General features: G+C 41.3%; 2 protein-coding genes across 2 annotated transcripts in view; one reads left to right on the plus strand and one right to left on the minus strand.

Annotated features, from left to right (window-relative positions):
- The window catches only part of CDH20 (cadherin 20), a 210,827-nt gene extending 189,640 nt beyond the window's left edge, over nucleotides 1–21,187 (plus strand). Inside the window, exons 10-13 of the mRNA XM_059706248.1 lie at nucleotides 4,388–4,509; nucleotides 9,556–9,673; nucleotides 13,811–14,062; nucleotides 19,650–21,187. Coding sequence (XP_059562231.1) covers nucleotides 4,388–4,509; nucleotides 9,556–9,673; nucleotides 13,811–14,062; nucleotides 19,650–20,155 — 998 coding nt within the window. The 3' untranslated portion in view covers nucleotides 20,156–21,187. The remainder of the gene's footprint in view (nucleotides 1–4,387; nucleotides 4,510–9,555; nucleotides 9,674–13,810; nucleotides 14,063–19,649) is intronic.
- RNF152 (ring finger protein 152) overlaps nucleotides 1–21,247 on the minus strand; it is a 433,790-nt gene that overhangs the window by 155,107 nt on the left and 257,436 nt on the right. The gene's annotated exons all lie outside the window — the stretch shown is intronic.

The following is a 21,247-nucleotide window of genomic DNA, read 5'->3' on the forward strand; positions in this document are numbered from 1 at the left end:
CTCAGTAAACAATTTCCGATCGTTTACAAGCAATGGGAAAGATTTTAAAGGAAGGAAAATAGGTGCCACATCAACTGAACAAAAGACAAATGGAAAACCGAAAAGTCATCAGTAAAATGTTGCTTCAACGGCACGAAAAAAAGTCTTTTTTGCATCGAATTGTGACTGGCGATGAAAAGTGGATTTATTTTGAGAATCCCAATTGCACAAAATCATGGTTGATCCAGGTCAACCATCAACATCGACTGCAAGGAAAGAAGACAATGCTCTGCGTTTGGTGGGATCAGGAAGTTGTGGTGTAGTATGAGCTTCTAAAACCAGGTAAAACCATTAATACTGATCACTACCAACAACAAATAATCAATTTGAATCACGCTTTGATCGTGAAATGACCAGAATGTGCCAGAAGACACGACAAAGTAATTTTGCTTCACGATAACGCACCATCACACACTTCAAAACCAGTTAAAGACACGTTAAAAGATCTTGCCTGGGAAGTATTAACCCACCTGCCACATTCACCAGACCTTGCTCCTTCAGATTACCACTTGCTCTGATCGATGGCACACACACTTTCTGAGCAGCACTTCAAAACGTACAAAGAATTGGAAAATTGGGTCTGAATGGTTTGCCTCAAAACAAGAAAAGTTCAATTGGGAAGGTATCCACAAATTACCTGAAAGATGGGGAAAATAGGTAGCTAGCGATGGACAATACTTTGAATAAAGCACTTCTGATGTTTCTCTTGAAATTATCGTGTTTTCTTTGATTACAAAATCTGCCATTATTAACCAGTACACCTAGTATTTATAGGAAGAAACAAAAATCATCATAGTTCATACAAGTGAGTGAATGTAATTAGTTCAAATACTTATTCAGCATCTTCTGTATTGCTAGTCCTGGCTAGAGATTATTTAAAAAAAAAAAAAAAAAAAAAGGCATAGCTCAACTGGTGTTGCTCAGTGGTTGTACACTGACCTATGAGACAGGAAGTCATGGGTCGATTCCCAATCAGGGCACATGCCAGGGTTGCATGCTTGATCCCCAGTAGGGGCATGTAGGAGTCAGCTGGTCAATAATTCTCTCTCATCACTGATGTTTCTTTCTCTCTCTCTCCCTCTCCCTTCCTCTCTGAAATCAATAAAAATACATTTTTTTTAAAGCATGTAAAAGCAGTAAAAAAACAAACAAACCAGCATCCTTAAACTGAGAAGCAAGATTCATATGAGGAAAAGGGACAGTTCCTGAAAAATCTAAGAGTCTTTCAGTCTTTGACAAGATTGGTAATGCACAAAAAATAGAAAATATTATTACTGAATGAAAGGAAGCCTTTATAACATATGAACCTTATTATACACATACATGCATACAAGAATTTCAGACATCCTATATAATAAAGAGATAATATGCAAATTAACCATCACACTGTCACAAGATGACTGCACCCACAGCGGAGGTGGGGGTCCCATAACACAGTGGTTCTCAACCTTAGCTGCACATTAGAATCACTTGGGAATCTTTTTAAAATCCTGATTTCTGGGTCTCATCCTCCAGAAATCCTGTTTCTGTTACTAATGTTGTGGCCCCACCCCATAACAAAGAAACAGAATTTCCGGAGGATGAGGCCCAGAAATCAGGATTTTAAAAAGATTCCCAGGTGATTCTAATGTGCAGCCAAGGTTGAGAACCACTGCCATAACACAAGATGGCTGCACCCACAGTGGAGGCAGGGTTCCCATAATGAGCCATAACGAGCCATCAGCAGGGACCTGAGGCTGTGTGGCACCGGGCCAGGGCAGGGGACCTCCACCCCCGGCATGGCGGGGCTTGACAGGAGACCTCAAGCCATGTCTCCCACCCCGGGGCCGGGCTGGGGGACCTGAGGGTGCACCCCCCGCCTGGCAGGGCTTGATGAGGGTGGGGCCGGCCGGGTCTGGGTCTCGCACAATTTCAAGGTGCGCGCAGGTGGGCGGGGATTTGACTCTGGGTCCCGTGGTGCACCCCAGACTCTGACAGGAGGAAGATTTTCATATACGTTTTACTAATTTTCTTTCATCTCTGACACTTCTATTATAGAGAAAGGGCAAATAGCAATATTAAAATATTTCCTCTAATTAAATCCCTTTCATGCACTGGGCCACTAGCGTTAAAAATAAAATGCAGATTTATTAACATAAACTTAAAAATGGAATGGAAAAGAAACAAAATTGAGATTAGCATGTTTATTATAAACTTAGCAAAAACTAGATTATTTACTACTACATTTACTTTTTTTCATAGCACCTAGTGATGGTTTGGAAATGGCAGACCCTAATGCAGGGGTGGGCAAACTTTTTGACTGGAGGGCCACAATGGGTTCTTAAACTGAACCGGAGGGCCGGAACAAAAGCATGGATGGAGTGTTTGTGTGAACTAATATAAATTCAAAGTAAACATCATTACATAAAAGGGTATGGTCTTTTTTTTTTTAGTTTTATTCATTTTAAACGGGCCAGATCCAGCCCGCGGGCCATAGTTTGCCCACAGCTGCCCTAATGCATTGGCAGAAGCACGTACAGCCATTCAGGAAGGAAGTCTGGCAATTCATCTTTTGAATTAAGATTCTCTAAAATATTTGAACTTTTTTTTTTAGCATATTTTTATTGATTTTAGAGAGGAAGGAAAAGGGAGAGAGAGGTAGAGACATCAATAATGAGAGAGAATCATTGATCGGCTGCCTCCTGCATGCCCCCTTACTGGAGATCGAGCCTGCAACCTGGGCATGTTCCCTGACTGGGAATCAAACCCTGACCTCCTGGTTCATAGGTCGAAGCTCAACCACTGAGCTACGCCGGTAGGCAATTGGTACTCTTTTTCTCAAGAATTCTACTTCTAATAATTATCTTAAGAGAATAATCATATATATCAACAAAGATTTATACACTGAAATGTCTACTACATTATTATTTAAAATTAGGATTATCTTAATATCTAATAATAGTTTGACTAAATAAATTATGGTACAACCATACAGTAAAATGAAATTATCCCTGGCCAGGTGGCTCAGTCACTAAGTCATTTGGAGCACCGTCCTGTATACCAAAGGTTTCGGGTTCAATCCCAGGTCAGGGCACATATCCAGCTGTGGGTTCAATCCTTGGTTAGGGCAAGTACAGGAGACAATCAATGTTTCTCTTTCTGTTTTGCTCTCTTTCCCCCTTCCTCTCTAAAGTCAATGAAAACATATCCTCAGAAAAATAAAAGTAAATAAAACTACCATGTAGATATAATACCTGGGCTCAAAGCATATTTCAATGACACAAGATAATCTTAACCTAAAATACTAAAGTTCTGAAACCAACTTTTTTATATCATTTGACTACTGTATGTATGTATGTGTGTGTGTTGTGTCCACATTTTTGGACACATATGCAAGTTTACATGTATCATAATAATGAATATGTCTGATAAGGACTGTTGATCATATTTATCCTGTGTTTCTCTGTAATTTTCATTATAAAAAAAGTTCTACAGTTTAATTTAAAAATGTTAAATATGTCCACAGTTTTGGTCAAGCAATAGAAATATTTAGGGGGGAAACACAGTAAAGCATAAGTATTTTTAAGAAAGAAAAAATGAACCAGAAAAATAAGGCATTCTGAGATTTAATAAAGTTATTTACTAAGAATAATTTATGTGTCTTATAATTTCTATTTTGTCTTCTTGGCGTGGTGAACAAAACAAAAAAAGACAGGAGGGGAACTACTGGGGCCATGAAATTGTCGTTGTGTGGCAATGCCAAGCAAAAGACAGACCAAAAAGACATTTCCCATGAATGACAATGAGTAACTTCTTCTGCCCCAGCCAAAGATATGGATTTGGGGTGTATTTGATTCTGTAATATCCCCCTAGACTCTAAGCAGAAATAAACATGTAGTGTTATCTGTATTCCTGTGAATAACTTGAAATCTTCTGAAATATAATTCAAAAAATAGATAATTTCACGGGAATAAAGCCAAGCCACGTAGTATACCTCCAATTAGAAATGGGCTACTTCCAAGACAAGACACAGAACAGACCTCCTTTAATTCCATAACCTGATATCTGAGCCAAGTAAAAGGTTCAAAACCTTTTAAAGACTCATTTTGTGGTACCTGCTTCCCCTCGAGTCTGGCCCTTCCCCTCATCCTGATACCACACACTCTCTCAAACATACACTCTCTCTGTCCATGCTTGTGTTCTAGCCACACTATTACTGGGTAACACATGCAATCTCTGCTTGTGCTACCATTTCTACGTACTTTATCCATTCCTTTAAAAACCAGGCTGAAGGGAAATACCTAACTGGCAACAAGCGCTTTCTTGCACTACTAACATTTACCTTTGGTTTTCTTTGTGTTCTCTTTAGACAATCCCTCCCAGGTTGGAAGTGTTTCCGTCACAATCAAAGTCTTAGATGTGAACGACAATGCTCCAGAGTTCCCCAGATTCTACGAAGCCTTTGTCTGTGAGAATGCCAAATCGGGGCAGGTAAGGCAGCCTCTGAGGCACCTTGGTTCACTCCTCAATGTAGAAATGACTTACAGATAACCAAACCGGCCGTCAAGTTTAGACTCCAGATCCCCCAACTTCTATATATCATGCTGCAACACTTGATTTGTTAAGACAACTGTATTTGGAGTCTCCATTACATTTTATGATCTAAAGACTGCTTTGATGATGGTTTGATTCATGGGCTAGCCTGTGTTAAGCTATCTACCCACGCTGTAGCTGAAGTGTATAGACCAACTGTAATAACATGAGCTCTGGGTCCTGGAAGTGAGAGAAGATGAAGATCAGAAGAAAGAAGAGTCTTCTCTTTTCCTCTGGTTAGCACTAATCCCTAAAAATGTTTATAGTAGGAAAATCGTATTTTTTATATCCTCCCACCCCATTTAACTTCTAGCAACAGGTACCTTTGTTTTTGAGTTGCCTGCCAGATTTTCAGAATGCTTTGTGACCTAGAATTATCTATTCCCTCTCCTCCCTCAATTAAAACACTCATTTTGTTAGCAATGTTCATGTCAGGTAAATTTTGAGATAAAATTAATCCGAATGGGCAAATTTCTACTTATTTGAAATAACTTTAGGGGAAAATTGTGTACTTTTAAACCTGCTTTTTAAACCTACATTAATATTTTGTTGATCAAACTCCAAGTGGTGTAGCTGAGAAACATCTGAAACTCTGCTTAGAGTGGTCATGTATTAATTTATGTGTAGGGGAGTCGCCCACCTGAACCCATCCCTCCATACCTCAGATCATAGGCCATCTCCCCCTTCTGTTCCTGCTTTGTAACATGCTTTCCTCCTCTACCTATGACCCGACAGATTCCCTAACAGTCCTATTTCCTGTGGACATTCTGTGGCCCTATGGATTCTGATGGTGGGGTGCAAATGGGTCAGGACAGTTTCAGAATGAAAGTTTGTGACATGCGTGTCTATAAGATGAATTCATACTTTGGCAATTCAGGACTTTCAACTGTAATGCAGTTTTTGTTTTCACTTCTCTCATTTTCCTGCATCATCACCTCCAGCATCCTGTGGCAGAGAGATGCTATATCTGTACAACCCAAGTTTATATTAGCTTCCTAACTTCACCAAAGACTGACTCACATCTCTACCATTCTACTAAGAGCAAAAAGTGATTTCCATACCCCAGGGGGGAAAATGTATCCTATAGTTAATTTGATCTAAATTATTTCATCTATTGATTCTGTGTCCATGGTCTATAGCACTTCTGAAATTTTTTCAACAAGTCTAGGATAATTCTACTTAAACACCTATTGAATTTCTGGTCTAAAAAAGACCAGAAATATTATGGGACTAATAAAAGTTACAATGAAGACTTTATAGCATAACAAATGATCATTATTATTATAAGAAAGGAGGTATAAAGACTACATATACGTCCTTGAAGTTATGTAAAATTATGTCTGTTATGAATAAAGATTGAGAGACAAGATACAAAAATAACAATAGTTACTATGTGCAGATGGGTTTTGAGTGGGGGGGTCTGGGTCTTTATGTTAATAAGTTTTGTTTTAAAATTTATTATAAAAACATAATGTACAAAATCTTATATGGTAAGATTATACTATAATATGACAAATGTATAATACTTTAAGTTACAATATGACAAGAGGCTAATTCTTTTTTTTTAATTTATTGATTTCAGAGAGGACGAGAGAGGGAGAGACAGATAGAAACATCAATGATGAGAGAGAATCATTGATGGGCTGCCTCCTGCACACCCCCAACTGGGGATTGAGCCCGCAACCTGTGCATGTGCCCTTGGCCAGAATCGAACCTGGGACCTTTTAGTCCACAGGCCGATGCTCTATCCACTGAGCCAAATCAGCTAGGGCTCAAGAGACTAATTCTTAATCCTATATAATAATAGGGTAACATGCAAATTGACCCTAACAGCAGAACTACTGGGAATGACTGGTCACTATGACACACACTGACCACCAGGGGGCAGATGCTCAATGCAGGAGCTGCCCCCTGGTGATCAGTGCGCTCCCACAGGGGGAGCTCTGCTCAGCCACAAGCCAGGCTGATGGCTGCCAGCACAGCGGTGATGGCGGGAGCCTCTCTTGCCTCCTCAGCAGCACTAAGGATGTCCGAATGCAGCTTAGGCCTGCTCCCCGCTAGCAAGTGGACATCCCCCAAGGGCTCCCGGGCTGCCAGAGGGATGTCTGACTGCCCGCTTAGGCCTGATCCCCCGGGGAGCGCATCTAAGCCAGCAGGTGGACATCCCTCGAGAGGTCCCAGACTGCAAGAGGGCACAGGCCGGGCTGAGGGACACCCGCCCACCCCCCCCCACCCCCGCCGAGTGCACAAATTTTTGTGCACCAGGCCTCTAGCCTATAATAAAAGACAATGATAAGTAGCATAGTAAATGAAACCCCTCTCCTTCCAAAAATGAAACATTCCTTTCTTAAAGGGCTTCAGAATAGAAGTTGCATTCTGACAGGTTAATAGCACTTTAACCACCTCTCTCATTTTAGCACACAAACACATATCCCTTTCTACAACTCTAAATGTAGCTTTTAATGGTCTATTATAAAGTCCTTTGAAGCACAGTTTATCTGTGACTTAAAATTCAGGTGATGAGCCACAAATCTGTCGTATCTGTCATCTTTAGCCCAAAATAATGAAAATCCTACCCTTTGATTTTGGCTCTGGGACATATTTTGAAGAATTTTGAAAGCACACAGGCCAGGAGGTATGTCTGGTTTATAAAGAATCAGCCTCCTTGAGTTAGGCTTGGACACTGTTATCAGGTCTGCATCTGCCAAGTTGGGATATGTGCTTTCCTCTTAGTGAGCAGCCATGAAGGAAGCCCATGAAGAAATCAGATGACATACTTGGTGAGGGCTGAGGGCAGAATGAAACCTGCTGAGCAGAATACTGCATGGAGAGTGGAGGGCAGGAGAGCAGGCCATGATGCTCCTCACACTCAGTGAGGCAGTGTCTTTGCTCACTTACTCTTTAAAGCCCTGTAATCAACCAGTCCTATGCCTCAGGCCCCCATCTCATCAATATATGTATATATTCACGACTTCACAGATCAGATGTTCTGAAATGACTTTCCAACTACATTTACAAAGTTATACATAATCATCTATTTATAACATGCATCGACAAGTATGTTATATGTCTTTATATGTTTGGCACTATAGACAAGATGGAATGTACAGGATTTGTCTGGGCAGGGATGGGGCAATAGGGTGACCTGTGTATGTGAGCAGCACTGATACCAGGCTAGACTGTGGGGCAAGTTTATCTTTAGTACTCTCCTGACCCCTCTCCTTTATTGCAGCAACATTCCCCCAATTTTTAGATTCAACGGAGGCCAGTTACCAGTTGGATTCACCAGGAGGCATATACTGAGATTGTGTTTTAGAATAAAATGCTTTTAAGGAATGCCCCTGAGCCAAAGCCTGTGGAAGGGAAGGTCTTTGGCAGGACTTGGCAAAAGGAGAGGTCCAGTTGCAATGCAGACCCACTGACAGCCTTGAATGACTTCATGTTGCTTTAGCTCTAGAGTTTTCCCGAGTTGAGATGGGTTGGTCAGGCCTTTCTACTATTGCATCAGTCACTGGATGTGGATTCCCCTAACCATGGTCGGCAAACCGTAGCTCGCGAGCTACATGCGGCTCTTTGGCCCCTTCAGTGTGGCTCTTCCACAAAATATCACGTGGGGGCGCGCACGTACAGTGCGATTGAAACTTCGTGGCCCATGCGCAGAAGTCGGTATTTTGTGGAAGAGCCGGTATTTTGTGGAAGAGCCACACTCAAGGGGCCAAAGAGCCACGTGTGGCTCGCGAGCCGCGTTTTGCCGACTACTGCCCTAGAAGATTGTGGTGATCAGGGATAGGTGGCTCTCAGGAACTGAGACAGTCCCCAAAGAGACAGACAGGTGAAGGCTGGGGCACCAAGTCCTTCACTGAAAGGAAATCTGAGCAGCACACTGTCCACAAAAAGTCCCCTTGCTGGAGCTTCCCTGTTATTTAAACTTCAGCCTACTATGAGGGTAGCATTTGCTCCCTTAACTTAGAGCTGAAGAAATGAAGACTAAGCAAGCCCGCCTGGCCCTGGCTGCCCTTTGTGTTCTGGTTTCTACCCTGGCAGAAACACTGCTGGCTTTTAACAGCAGGAACATCATGTCTACAGGATCAGGCCCGTGTAGCGTGGGAGGAGTCTTTACTATGGGTTGATAGAGAAGCAAACACATAGGAAGGAGACCACCCATTCAACACCCATCCTGTATCCCCCCAAGTCAGCCCGCCAATGGTTCAACTGCATTTCACACTGCTTTCTTAGTAGCTTTTCCATCATGGTCTTCATAAGGCAACTTACTACTTTGAAAAGCATTGTGAAAAGACAAAGTTTTGACCAAAGAACTCCAGAGGAAGCCACTCCACCTCTTCCTCTTCTCAGCCCCAAGATTTGCTTCTGAGTCTAATCTATTCTATATGTATATCCCACACTGGAGGTCTAAACCTTGTCAGCTCCCCTTCCTACCACCAAAGAGTGACTGCCCTATGACACATTAATCTGACATAGCCAATGTTTATGTTTATGTTTACTTCCCTTCTAGGTATTGGTCAATTTTAAATAAGAATCTCTCAAAGATAACAACTTGACCCTGAAATATTAACCCCAAAATGGGGTTAACTCAGTGGGGTGAGAGGATGAAAAACTGGGAGACAAGCAGAACCTTGTAGCATTCCAGAGATCATTTACTCAACATCTTCTATTTAGACTACCTAAAAATGGCTGGCCCTGGTATGAAAATATGTTATGTCGATGTCTAACATCTGAGGTACTGAGGTAACATTCACCCTGAGATGGTAATGTACTCAGGCCCAACAATAAATCCTGAGTTTTGAAGATTTTCCAGGTAAGTTTTAGAATATCCTTCTCATTAGGTAAAATAATCTGCTGTTGGATTTCAGGGTTTGAGATATCACTGGGCACTGAAGCTTTTTCTTTGGCTCCAACTCACCTGAGTTCATGTCCCTCTCCCAGCTGATCCAGACAGTGAGTGCAGTGGACCATGATGACCCACACACTGGTCAGCACTTCTACTACAGCTTGGCTCCTGAGGCTGCTAACAACCCCAACTTCACCGTAAGGGACAACCAAGGTAATTAGGTGGATAGATGGCTACCAATGCTTTCTACAGCTTGGGCTGGACACTTGGGTTACCATAAAAATAGTGTCAAATCTCCCTGCTCTTTAATATCAGGGAAGATAGTAATGCTAAAGTGTAGTGTCTTTCAAGGTTTTTTTGTTTTGTTTTCAGAACATAAAAGACAAAGAATCTGAAACTTTCATTCAGTCAGTTTACAAACACTTGAGTGCTGGCTCAGCCCCAGACACTGTGCAAGACACACAGCCTTCCTTCATCCCCACATATAACAGCTGTGTTTATATGTCCTATGACTATGGGGAGAATCTGAAAAAGATGATAGAAACTGAATAAGATAAAGAGAAAAACCTGAGGGAACATTTCTAAGCAAGGATCAAAGGGAGAAACAGTAAAAAGCTCCCAGTATAAAAGGGAGGCAAAGGCTAAGTAACAGAGATAACAAAGGGCAAACATGAGGTCACAGAGTAGTTCTGGCATTAAAAACAACTTTATTACTTTAGGGAGACACAGCCAAGGCTTCCCTTTTCCAGAAAACACTCCCCACTACAGCTTTGTGGGAATAGAATTCCAGACATTCTTCTACAATAAGCATCAGATGAGCTAAGGGGTTTAGAGTCCCAGCACACTCTGCACTGGGCACAGATGAGAAAATGAGGGACTTCTGTTCTTTAGCCAGATAATTTTCAAAGAAAGGCAGAGAAAATGAAAACATAATTTAAATCTGCCAAGTGAACCCCTTCTGTTACTAACTCTGCTACCAACTAGTTGTCTGACCTTGAGGAGGGAGGTCTGCAGTCACCTCATTTTCATTCCAATCCTAAAACATAAATTGGCACTTTATAACAATCTAAACAAAGGTAACAAATGATTAGGCATGCCTGGTCTTATTCTCAAACATCAATTATTTGAGACTTAAAGTATTAATTCCACCCCATGTGATATTCTGTTATTAAAGTTGAGAACATCAAACCTGTATTCTTCTAACGGAAAGCATCCTTCCAAGTCATCCCTTTAACCTTCTACATGTTATCATAAAATCACTATGCTAATTCTACAAGGAAATATCATATAAATTGTAACAACAGAGCTAGTACAATTAAATATCCTGATATTTTCACTGGGTCAAATTTTGAACTATTCATTTATGTGATTTATAGGGAAACCCTTCCTGCGGAAAGTGGTTCAGCTCCTTCAGGATTGGTTTCACAGAGGAAACTCTAGGGGGGGAATAACACATTATACTGTTTCTTCAAATTTTCCACTGTGTTACTCTGTTCTTTCACTCTGGTATTTGTCAGAATCAATATAGACACAATGTGCAGCAAAATGCTGCATATTTTTTAAATATTACTTTGGGTACCAATTAATGGAGCCAATACCTTAAAAAGATAGCCCACCAGAACACGATGACTATAAAAAGAAATTACTCATCTCTTGAAAGGTTTTCCAAAGTGAAAGCACATCTTCAATAGAAAGAATAAACTTTTAATATCCTCATGACAATTTACCCGAGTATCCTTTACTGAGGCTCATTAAAAAACTGGCCAACATCTGACATGGTAGAGCTATTGGTAAGCCCCCAACACCCCTGCCCAAAACATGATATGCCTTTTTTGAGATAGAACACTATCTCAAATAAAGCCTTACTTTTTTTAATTCCCAAAGCATTATGGAAAGTATTGTGTGTATATAGCACTTTGCCATCTCAAATGCATTTCCCATACTCTGCTTTATTTGATATTCATAATAATCCTGCAAGGTTTGAAGGAAGTTCCTAATCGTGATTCTCACTATCTCATTTGGTATATAAGGGAAGAAACCAAATGTCCCAAAATATTAAGATTGGGACTGGAAGCTGGGACCTGTTTTAGCCACACATACACACAAAGATTTGTGTCATCTTGGAAACAAATACTTTTCCCAAATGGGTTACTAAAGCCCTAGTTATCATATTCAACAAAAATTCTACAAGTGGCTGTTATATCCCAGACCCCTTCCAGGACTAGACTCAACAATGTGATGATCTGATTTTTTTTTTTAATCTTAACTTGTTCTGAGATCAATAAACACATGATGTCTAGTAAGTATGCTATAACACTTTAAAAAAATTCAGCTCTGGTCAGGCTTTCTTATGACCCAGACTCAATTAAACTGAAAAATAAAGAAGACTTTTGCTTTAGAAAAACTTGGTTTCTGAAAAAAAAAAATTAAAGCTGTGAAACAGGATTTAACAGTATTTAACAATTAAATCAGAAAAACAGAAAAGGGGATGGGTTATGTGATATGTGGAAATAAGGATATAATCCTCAGATTGGCAATCAGTTGCTAGCTTTACCTGGAAATAAGAGGAAAGGCCTGTACCAACACAGGAAGAGATTTCAATTAACTGAAGGATTTTCAGCTAATGTCACTGAATTAAATAAGCTTTTACACGGCACAATTGAAGGGGTGTAAATTTGGAGTAAGAGAGAACAGAGTTCAAATTTCACCTCTGCTACTAAGTTAGTGACATTGATCAAATTATCTCTAAGCATTAACTCTTTCACTGTAAAAGGGTGAAATTATCACCAACTTGTTGTGAAGATTAAATGAGATGCTTCATGTAAAGTCAAACTACCTGACACATAAGCACTCCATGAACAATAGCTGCTACTTGAAAAAGCAAGGGGAAGAGAAAGTGGAAAAGTCTATCAAGAGGGAACATATTAGTCAGTATAGGCTAGGTTATGCTGTAGGAACAAATGACACCAAAATTTCTATGACTTAACATAACTAGAGTTAATTTCTTGCTCACATGGAGATGACTAAGGGTCTCAATGACCAAGAATGGCTGTCCATGTGCAGCTCAGTGTCCCAGGCTGCCTGGATCTCCATCTCAAACATTATTTCATAAGGCCACAGCAAGGCAAAGCACAGAGAAACACATACCAGCTGTTACACGTTTCTGCCTGGAAGGGACATGAATGACTTTTTACTCATTTTTTTCATCACCTAAATATGCTCAAATTCAAAAGGATAGAAAACTATAACCTTTTATTATGTCCAAGAAGGGAAGAAGAACCAAAAATATTGGTATTGATATTAATAATGTTTACTTTGGGTAGACTCTCAGAATTTTTTGTGAAGTTCTTGACTCTTCCCTGTAAGTATGAAACACATCTAGAGGACCTACCATGTTGATATTAGCTTTGAGAATCATTGCTTGTTATGTCATACCCATCACTCAATCATTTCCTCTACTGAAAATTATCTGAGCTTTGCAAAAATATATCTGATTTACAATTCAAACCCACTGGGGAAACTTGAAAACACAGATTTAAAAAAACAAAAGATCACAACCCAATACACATCCCATTAGGCAAATATAATAAACACACACACACACACCAGCTTTGTGGAAACACAAGTAATTCTGCTAATCCCTTTTCAAACTGGAGGGAGAGAAAACCTAGTATTGCTTGATCAGGAATGATCACATTAACTATTTAAACGTAGACCACCAAGTAGAGGGAAATAACAGTGTGTGTCATATGATTAGGGGATCTCAAAAAAAGCTTTTCTAAATGAATAGGTTCTTCAGAAAGCACAGGAAAAGTTGGTGACTGCATTTCAGAGGCATAAAAGAAAACAGCAAAATACATAAATTCCAGCCAAAGTAGCAAAAATAAGCAATCTGCCCCCAGCCATGTAGGCTCCTCAGCATTCTTTTCCTGGCGGCTCAAAGCAGCACCAGGCCTTGGAGAGGTGGTGAGGAGCAGGAGTAACTAGTGATTGTTCATTTCTGTCAAGCTTTCCCAAGGACATTTCAGTTAGATCTGAAGCCTGACAGTTCACCCTGGGCATTTTATGTCACAAAGGGTAAGACATAATCTCAAAAAGGGTTTTTTCTCTCCTAGGTCTTGGGTTTTTGCCTAGAAACAAGCAAAAATCTTGGTTTCTGCATTCCAATGCTGATCCAGATAAAGCTATAGCAGACAGCCTGCAGGGAATGTCTGACCAACCTTTCCTTCCCACACCTGTTCCTTCCCTTCACTTTCCTCAATCCAAGAGACTAATCCACTTCTTGGCTCTTCCCCTTTTTTCTTCACTCGTTTCCCTCTCTTCTAATCCTGGAATCCCTGTCTTCCTCAGATAACACTGCCCGAATCCTAACCAGGAGATCTGGCTTCCGGCAGCAGGAACAGAGCATCTTTTACCTGCCGATCCTGATATCGGACAACGGGCAGCCTATGCTCAGCAGCACGGGCACACTGACTATCCAGGTGTGCAGCTGTGATGACAATGGCCATGTCCTGTCCTGCAGCCCCGAGGCCTACCTGCTCCCAGTCACTCTGAGCCGGGGTGCCCTCATCGCCATTCTGGGCTGCATCTTTATCCTCTTAGGTGAGTAAGTGGCTCCCTTCCATTCTGTGGGTCCTGCAAATGCTCACTTAGATATCACTCAGTTATTGTCCTAGCACAGCTATTCAGAACTGGTTTTCCGGACCATGCTTACTGAAAAGGTGACAGAGTAAGGCTGAGAAAAAGTAAAGAAATTGAAGACAGCCCTTTCCTAGGGGCCAGGGACTTATTTACTAAGCGTCTACTATAGGCCAGGGCACTATTCTAAGTGCTGGAATTAATAAGACAGATATGGCCCAGCCTTCACAGAGTTTACTTCAGAACAAAGCAGTTCATTCTGACATCACAGAACCAAAATGACTATTTTGGGCAGGATATGATGATCACCTCTTCTAACCCTTTCATTTTGTATAAGTACTAGCTAAATCATAAATTGGTAGTGATAGGCCCAAGGCCAACTATCACAGAGCCAGGATTGAAACTCAGGCAGGACGTACACTGTGCATCTTCTCCTAGATGTTCATCTCAGATTCTGGAGATGGTAAGTGTTACAGAGAAGGGTAGAGGGACAGGGTGTCCTGAGGGAATAGGAGACGGGATGATGAGGGAAGGCCTACCATTAAGGAGACCTTTGAACAGAGATCTGAAAAAAAAATAAGAGTGAAACCACATGGATATCTGGGAAAATAAGCTTCCTAGGCACTGAGTTCATCTAATAAGGAGCAGTGACTGCTGGTGAAATAAAAAGATGTGTTGACAGGCCAGTGGGTGAGCACTGTTGGGGTACGGGATCCTTTCTTACTCATCTCAAGGCATACTGCAAGGCAGATAGCCAGCTTCCCTGTACATAAGGCCATTCATTAATTGTTTTTTAACTCCACACTCAAACACAAGAAATGAAACACCCAAACCAATTATTGAAACCAAGAAAATATCTACACATATACCCCAACTCTTCTGATTGAGTTCATAGCATACATATTTTGCTTAAAGAAAAGCAGACTTATTAGATAGTAATATTACCCACTATGAAAGAATTCCTAGCATTCTGTGAGAGAAACTTCAATAAAGCCCTGGGGATTTAAATTAGACTAGATATGCAGATACCCACATACCCCCTTGAACCCAGGTTTACCTTGACACCAAGAGACTCAGTCAGACCAAAGAAAGAAGGGCCTAACAGCAAAATATTAACACTTGATTGAATTTTAGGTAGGTCTGTGGAATATGCTTCTCAAAAAAAAAAAGCATTTTAAAATACAACATGCGGTTTAATTTTGTTTCAGTTCAGTACTACATGAAGTGAGAAGTCTATAAATAAGTAACCTTTTTAAGTCCTTGGAGCCCTGAGAATTGTCATGTTTCTGGTACTTGTTGGTATTGACAAATAAAACTTTCCTTCAATTCCCCAAGTGTCCATAAGGTGGCATTGGGAGTCCTTGAGTGCATAACAACATAACCTACAAGAGGCCTTTCATGAAACTGGCTCAGGAGAAATTTCCAGGCTGTCCTTAGTTCTATCTTTGGAAAATGTCTAGATTTTAAGTTCACACTGGCCCACAAAGATAGAGGTGCCATAATTCAAGACAGACTGATTTGAAGAGGCTGATGTGGAGAGGCTCTCAAATTAAAAGTGGTGTGCGAGGCACAATTTATTGTGCCTCCCAAATCCATTATGTCTTGTCTTTGAATTATACAGAATAAATACACTGTCCGGTGCTAAACTGAGCAGAGCTGTCATAAAATCCTCATAGTTTTAGGCACTCTTATTGCTATGAATGCACATCTCTCATTAAATATCTACATTAAAATATATATATATAGCTAAGTGTCTGTCCTACTGTTTCATTTACAAAGAAACAGCACCATGGACTTGGCACCGACAAAGCAACACTCAGCTTCCTCCAAGTGGGACACAGGCCCCACCACCACCCCCGAGCAATACCCCACCAAATCACAGCCAATGCTGGCCAAAACCCCATGGCACAAAATGTGGCCCACAGTTCAGCCCAGCCCAGAAACGGTTGCTGTGGGCACAGGGCAATGATGTCAATACCCAGCTTCCTCTCCCCAGCAACTAGCCTCCTTAGAGTTTCTTCAGCCCAGGAACATGACTTGCTTTATAGCCAGGTGCAAACATTTTACACTTTAACCAAATGTTTGTGAAGCGTTTTCACGTGCCTCACCTCATTTGATCCTCACAGAAGTCCTGGAGTAGGTAGATAGGAGACTTGGTAGAATCCTATTTTCTTTTCATGAGCCGGTAAATGGAGGTTTAGAAAGTTTAGAAACTTGACCCGACTGAAAAGAAGAAATGGTGGACCTTGAAAATGACTTCAGGTTTTCTCACTGCGCAGAATACAGTCAAACACTGCTGCAGTTAAATATTTTACCCTTTGTTCTCCCTGCATGATCTATAATAATAATCTGCTTTGTGTTGATATTTGCTGCTTGTTGCTGAAAATTACCTGAAAGAGAAGTTGGGGTGCTTCACTGGGCTGGAAAAAGTTTAGCTAAATCAGAAATTAAGCATGTTTATCTATATATATAAAGCTCTCACTGGCACCAATCACACACATGTGTTTCTATCTGTCATTGTCGATTATGAATTTGGTTGACACTTCTATTATAGAGAAAGGGAGAATAGCAATATTAAAATATTCCTTCTAATTAATTTCCTTTCAATGTGCACGAATCTGTGCACTGGGACACTAATAATTCATAAAAATGAGTAAGATTAAATTACAGTTGATTTGTCAAAACAAATACTGCCTTTTGTGGACAATTAAACAGAATAATTTTGATTTTGCAAGATTTTTTATTTCACATCTCAAGTATGTATCTAGTTCCTAGAAAACTCTCATAGGCCCTATGTGCTTTGCCTATATAGAACCAAAAGAATAAACATCCCTAGAACTGATTATCTTCTGTTAGGGAAGCCTTTCATCTAAATAGAACCATTTTCACCAAAATGTGATTTTGCAATACTTGTTGTTTAAACCAGATTACTTAAAAAATAAGTATGTAGGAATCTTTAATTTTCAAGATATGGACCAGTTCCATGAACTACCTAATTCTTCATCACCATCAGAATTCTTTCCAGCAGATACTCAAAGACTTTTCTAATTTTCCTTCCTAGTGATTTCTTTTTTATTATTATTATCACTTTCTCTTATTTATTTTATTATTATTTTTTAATCTTTATTGTTGAAAGTATTACAAATATCCCTTTTTTCCCCCCATTGACCCCTTCTAGCCCACCCGGCCCCCTGTCCCAAGCCTTCAGCACACTATTTGTCTGGGACCATGCGTTATGCATATATGCATACAAGTTCTTTGGTTGATCTCTTCCCACCCACCCGTCCACCCCTACCTTCCCTCTGAGATTCGACAGTCTGTTCCATGCTTCTCTGTCTCTGGATCTATTTTGTTCATCAGTTGATTTTATTCATTAGATTCCATATGAGTGCGATCATGTGATATTTGTCTTTCTTTGACTGGCTTATTTTGCTTAGTGTACTACTCTCCAGGTCCCTCCATGCTGTCTCAAAGGGTAAGAGAGCCTTCTTTTTTACTGTTCCATAGTGTTCCATGGTGTAAATGTACCACAGCTTTTTTATTCACTCATCTACTAATGGGCACTTGAGCTGTGTTTTCTAAAATACTATCCCAGTGTCACCTGTGTGAAGGTTTTTCTGAGGCCCTAGGAAGAATTAACTAGCCCTGCCTCTGCATTCTCTTCCCAACACTTAAAACCCTATGATAGACCTGCCTTAGTCATCAGTGTCTATATCTCCTTAGCAGCCGTGGGCAAACTATGGCCCACAGGCCGGATCCGGCCTGTTTGAAATGAATAAAACTTAAAAAAAAAAAAAAAAAGACCGTACCCTTTTATGTAATGATGTTTACTTTGAATTTATATTAGTTCACACAAACACTCCATCCATGCTTTTGTTCCGGCCCTCCGGTCCAGTTTAAGCACCCATTGTAGCCCTCGGGTCCAAAAGTTTGCCCACCCCTGCCTTAGAGTCACGTTTATAAGAGCAGTAATCATATTCTACGTTGCACAGTGCTTAACAAATATTTAAGTTTAGCAACTATTTACTGAATCCCACAAACAGCATGTTCACTTGGAATCCCATTTCTTCCGTCTGCATCCATCCAAGTCACACCCCAGCCTCCAATGCCCAGTTCAAGCCTCCACTTCCTTGGAGTCCTGTTAGTCCAGCGGTTCTCAAACTGTGGGTCGCAACCCCTTTGGTGGTCCAACGACCCTTTCACAAGGGTCGCCTAAGACCATCCTGCATATCAGATATTTACATTACGATTCATAACAGTAGTAACATTACAGTTATGAAGTAGCAACGAAAATAATTTTATGGTTGGGTCACAACATGAGGAACTGTATTTAAAGGGCCAGAAGGGTGAGAACCACTGTGTTAGTCCATCGCTCTGAAATCCCACACTTATAGTCATGAGCTATATTTTGCACATATACAAGAGTATCTAATTGTTTCCTGTGTGTACTTTTGTCACGCAAGCTCTTTGGGAAAACATTAAGTATTAACATCATTAATTGCAATTTATAAAAAGCACATTCTAAAAATTTTAAAAAGCATTATTATTAGTTTTTTAAGTCCATCCATTATCTCACTGGGCATATACTCTTCTTTTCCCCCTTTGGATAAACAGGGGTTTGCAGTGTTGTCAAGCTGTCCCTGTTCACTAGCTGTAACAATGCACACCAGAAAAATAATCAATAGTAGTTCTACAGCTAAAACAACACACTTCCTGGAAAACATTTTCAGAGATAAACAGTTCAATGGGATTATCTCTCTCTCCTTTAAACCTCAGTGAACAGATCCTGGAAAAATATATATATTTGTTGGGATAAAATTTTATCCAAACCTTCAACCACACATGTAACTGTGGTGCTTCTTTGATAACACGATGAATTATATAAAATGCCATGTTCATTCCCTCCCTTCCACCAATATCATTGGCTCCAGAAAGGCAAAACCAACTCTCCAACTAGCGAAAGGCTTTTCTGAGGAACTGAGTTTATTGGAAAACAGTGGTCAGGTGCTCTCTTTTCTGGAGGAAGTATAAAAAGGTGAAGGTTTTAGCTGACACTTAGCATATAAGCCTATATGCAAATGCATTCACATGTGATATTTACATAATGAATCCCATTGAGCTGCTAATGTAAGAAAGCAGGGTGCCACTTACATAATAAGGTTTCTACATAATAAATAAGACAATTTACAGCCATCCTTACAGGGTGGAAGACAGGATCTGATCTTTAGCGTGCACTCCATGGCAGGCCACAGTGCTGTGCTTTGTTGACGGGATTTTATACGCGATAGCTGGGGATGCGCACCCACACACAGCATCAAGGCGGCAAGCTGATGCAGAGAGGCTTTACATGCAGCTTCTAGTTGAACCCCTTGGGGAAAACGGGGTTTCATTTGCCTGCACTCTCAATCCAACACGCAGAATGGGTGAGGGCGAGGTGGACCCCATGGTTTAAAACCTACCAATGCTGTCTCCGGGCTCCCCGCTGAGCAGCTGGACCTCCTGCGGCGAATCCGGACGTCTCGGGTTAACTTCCTGTCTCTTTCCCCGGCAGTGCTGGTGCTGCTGATCCTGTCCATGAGGAGGCACCGGAAACAGCCCTACATCATCGACGACGACGAGAACATCCACGAGAACATCGTCCGCTACGACGACGAGGGCGGCGGCGAGGAGGACACCGAGGCTTTTGACATCGCGGCCCTGTGGAACCCGCGGGAGGCGCAGGTGGGCGGCGCCCCCAAGTCGCGGCAGGACATGCTGCCCGAGATTGAGAGCCTCTCCCGCCACGTGCCTCAGACGTGCTCCGTGAGCAGCACTGTCCACAGCTATGTGCTGGCCAAGCTCTACGAGGCCGACATGGACCTGTGGGCCCCTCCCTTTGACTCCCTCCAGACCTACATGTTCGAGGGGGACGGCTCGGTGGCGGGGTCGCTGAGCTCCCTGCAGTCAGCCACATCAGACTCGGAGCAGAACTTCGACTTTCTCACAGACTGGGGGCCCCGCTTCCGGAAGTTGGCCGAGCTCTACGGAGCGTCGGAGGGGCCAGCCTCCCTGTGGTGACGGAAGCCCGTGCCCGACAAAACCCTGGCGTTCGAGGCGCAGGCTTCGCGGACTAGGTGCAACCAACCCACGCTAGCAATACTGTGCTGGAGGATGAGAAGGGGGTGAGCAGGGGAACGGAATCCTTTCTGGATCAGCTTTACTATTTGGTTAGATTAAAGAAACACAAGGAAACACAAGAAGAAGGGGGCAGAATCTCCAATTATCTTTTTTTTTCTTTTTTAACTTTTGGGACACTGTCCTCAAAGGCTTGGAGTCCAAGGTTAAGTGGGGCAAGCTTGGCTTTTCTTTGCCTTTCACGAAGGCCTTTGTCACTTTTCCCCCACAAAGAAGCTCTGATCTTAGGGTGGCAGTTGAAAGCAGACAGAAAGCTCTACTCTCACGTTCTTTTTTATTTTATTGTATTTTCCAATTAAGAGTTTTGCTGACTCATCAAACCGCACAAAACAACCCACACAAAAGAACACTGAAAAAAATAATGTTACCCGGTGGAATTAACCTACTTGTCCTGAGATGGATGGAATTTCTTTTAACCCTTTTGAGACAAGGGGAAGGCAGATCAGCCTTGCATGGGGGGTGGGGGCGGGGGGCGTGAGAAGGAAGAGGCATTGACCTTGCACGTCAGTTTAATGGCTGAACCAGGAGTTGTTGGCATTACAACCAGTCGAACTCCATCAAGCTGGAGTGCTCTTGTTCTCTCAGCACTTTCACTGTGCACCTGTAAAATTGTTCAGAATGAAACCGGAAAACCTGCCTCTTTTGCACTGTAGATGTCTCTTCCATGTGCCAAATGTGAAGATTAGATGCTACAAATGAAAGCCAAATAAAAAGAAGTATCTGATAAAAGCATGGGTTAGAGGGCTTTCCTAATCTGTGTGAGGTCAATCCAAGGGATGTTTACATACTGTAGATAACCTACTTGAACAAAAATCAGTATTATAGAGAATAAATGGATGTAAGAAAATTACATGTATAAGTTTTGTATATTTGTTAATAATTTTGGTAATAAATATGATGTACTGCATCTCGGTACCTTAGCACTTCTTTTAATAAAAGTTAAATAGAAGGGAGAGTCTATCGCTAATTTGTTTA

The sequence above is a fragment of the Myotis daubentonii genome, chromosome 8 (genome assembly GCF_963259705.1).
Source record: "Myotis daubentonii chromosome 8, mMyoDau2.1, whole genome shotgun sequence".
NCBI lineage: Eukaryota > Metazoa > Chordata > Mammalia > Chiroptera > Vespertilionidae > Myotis > Myotis daubentonii.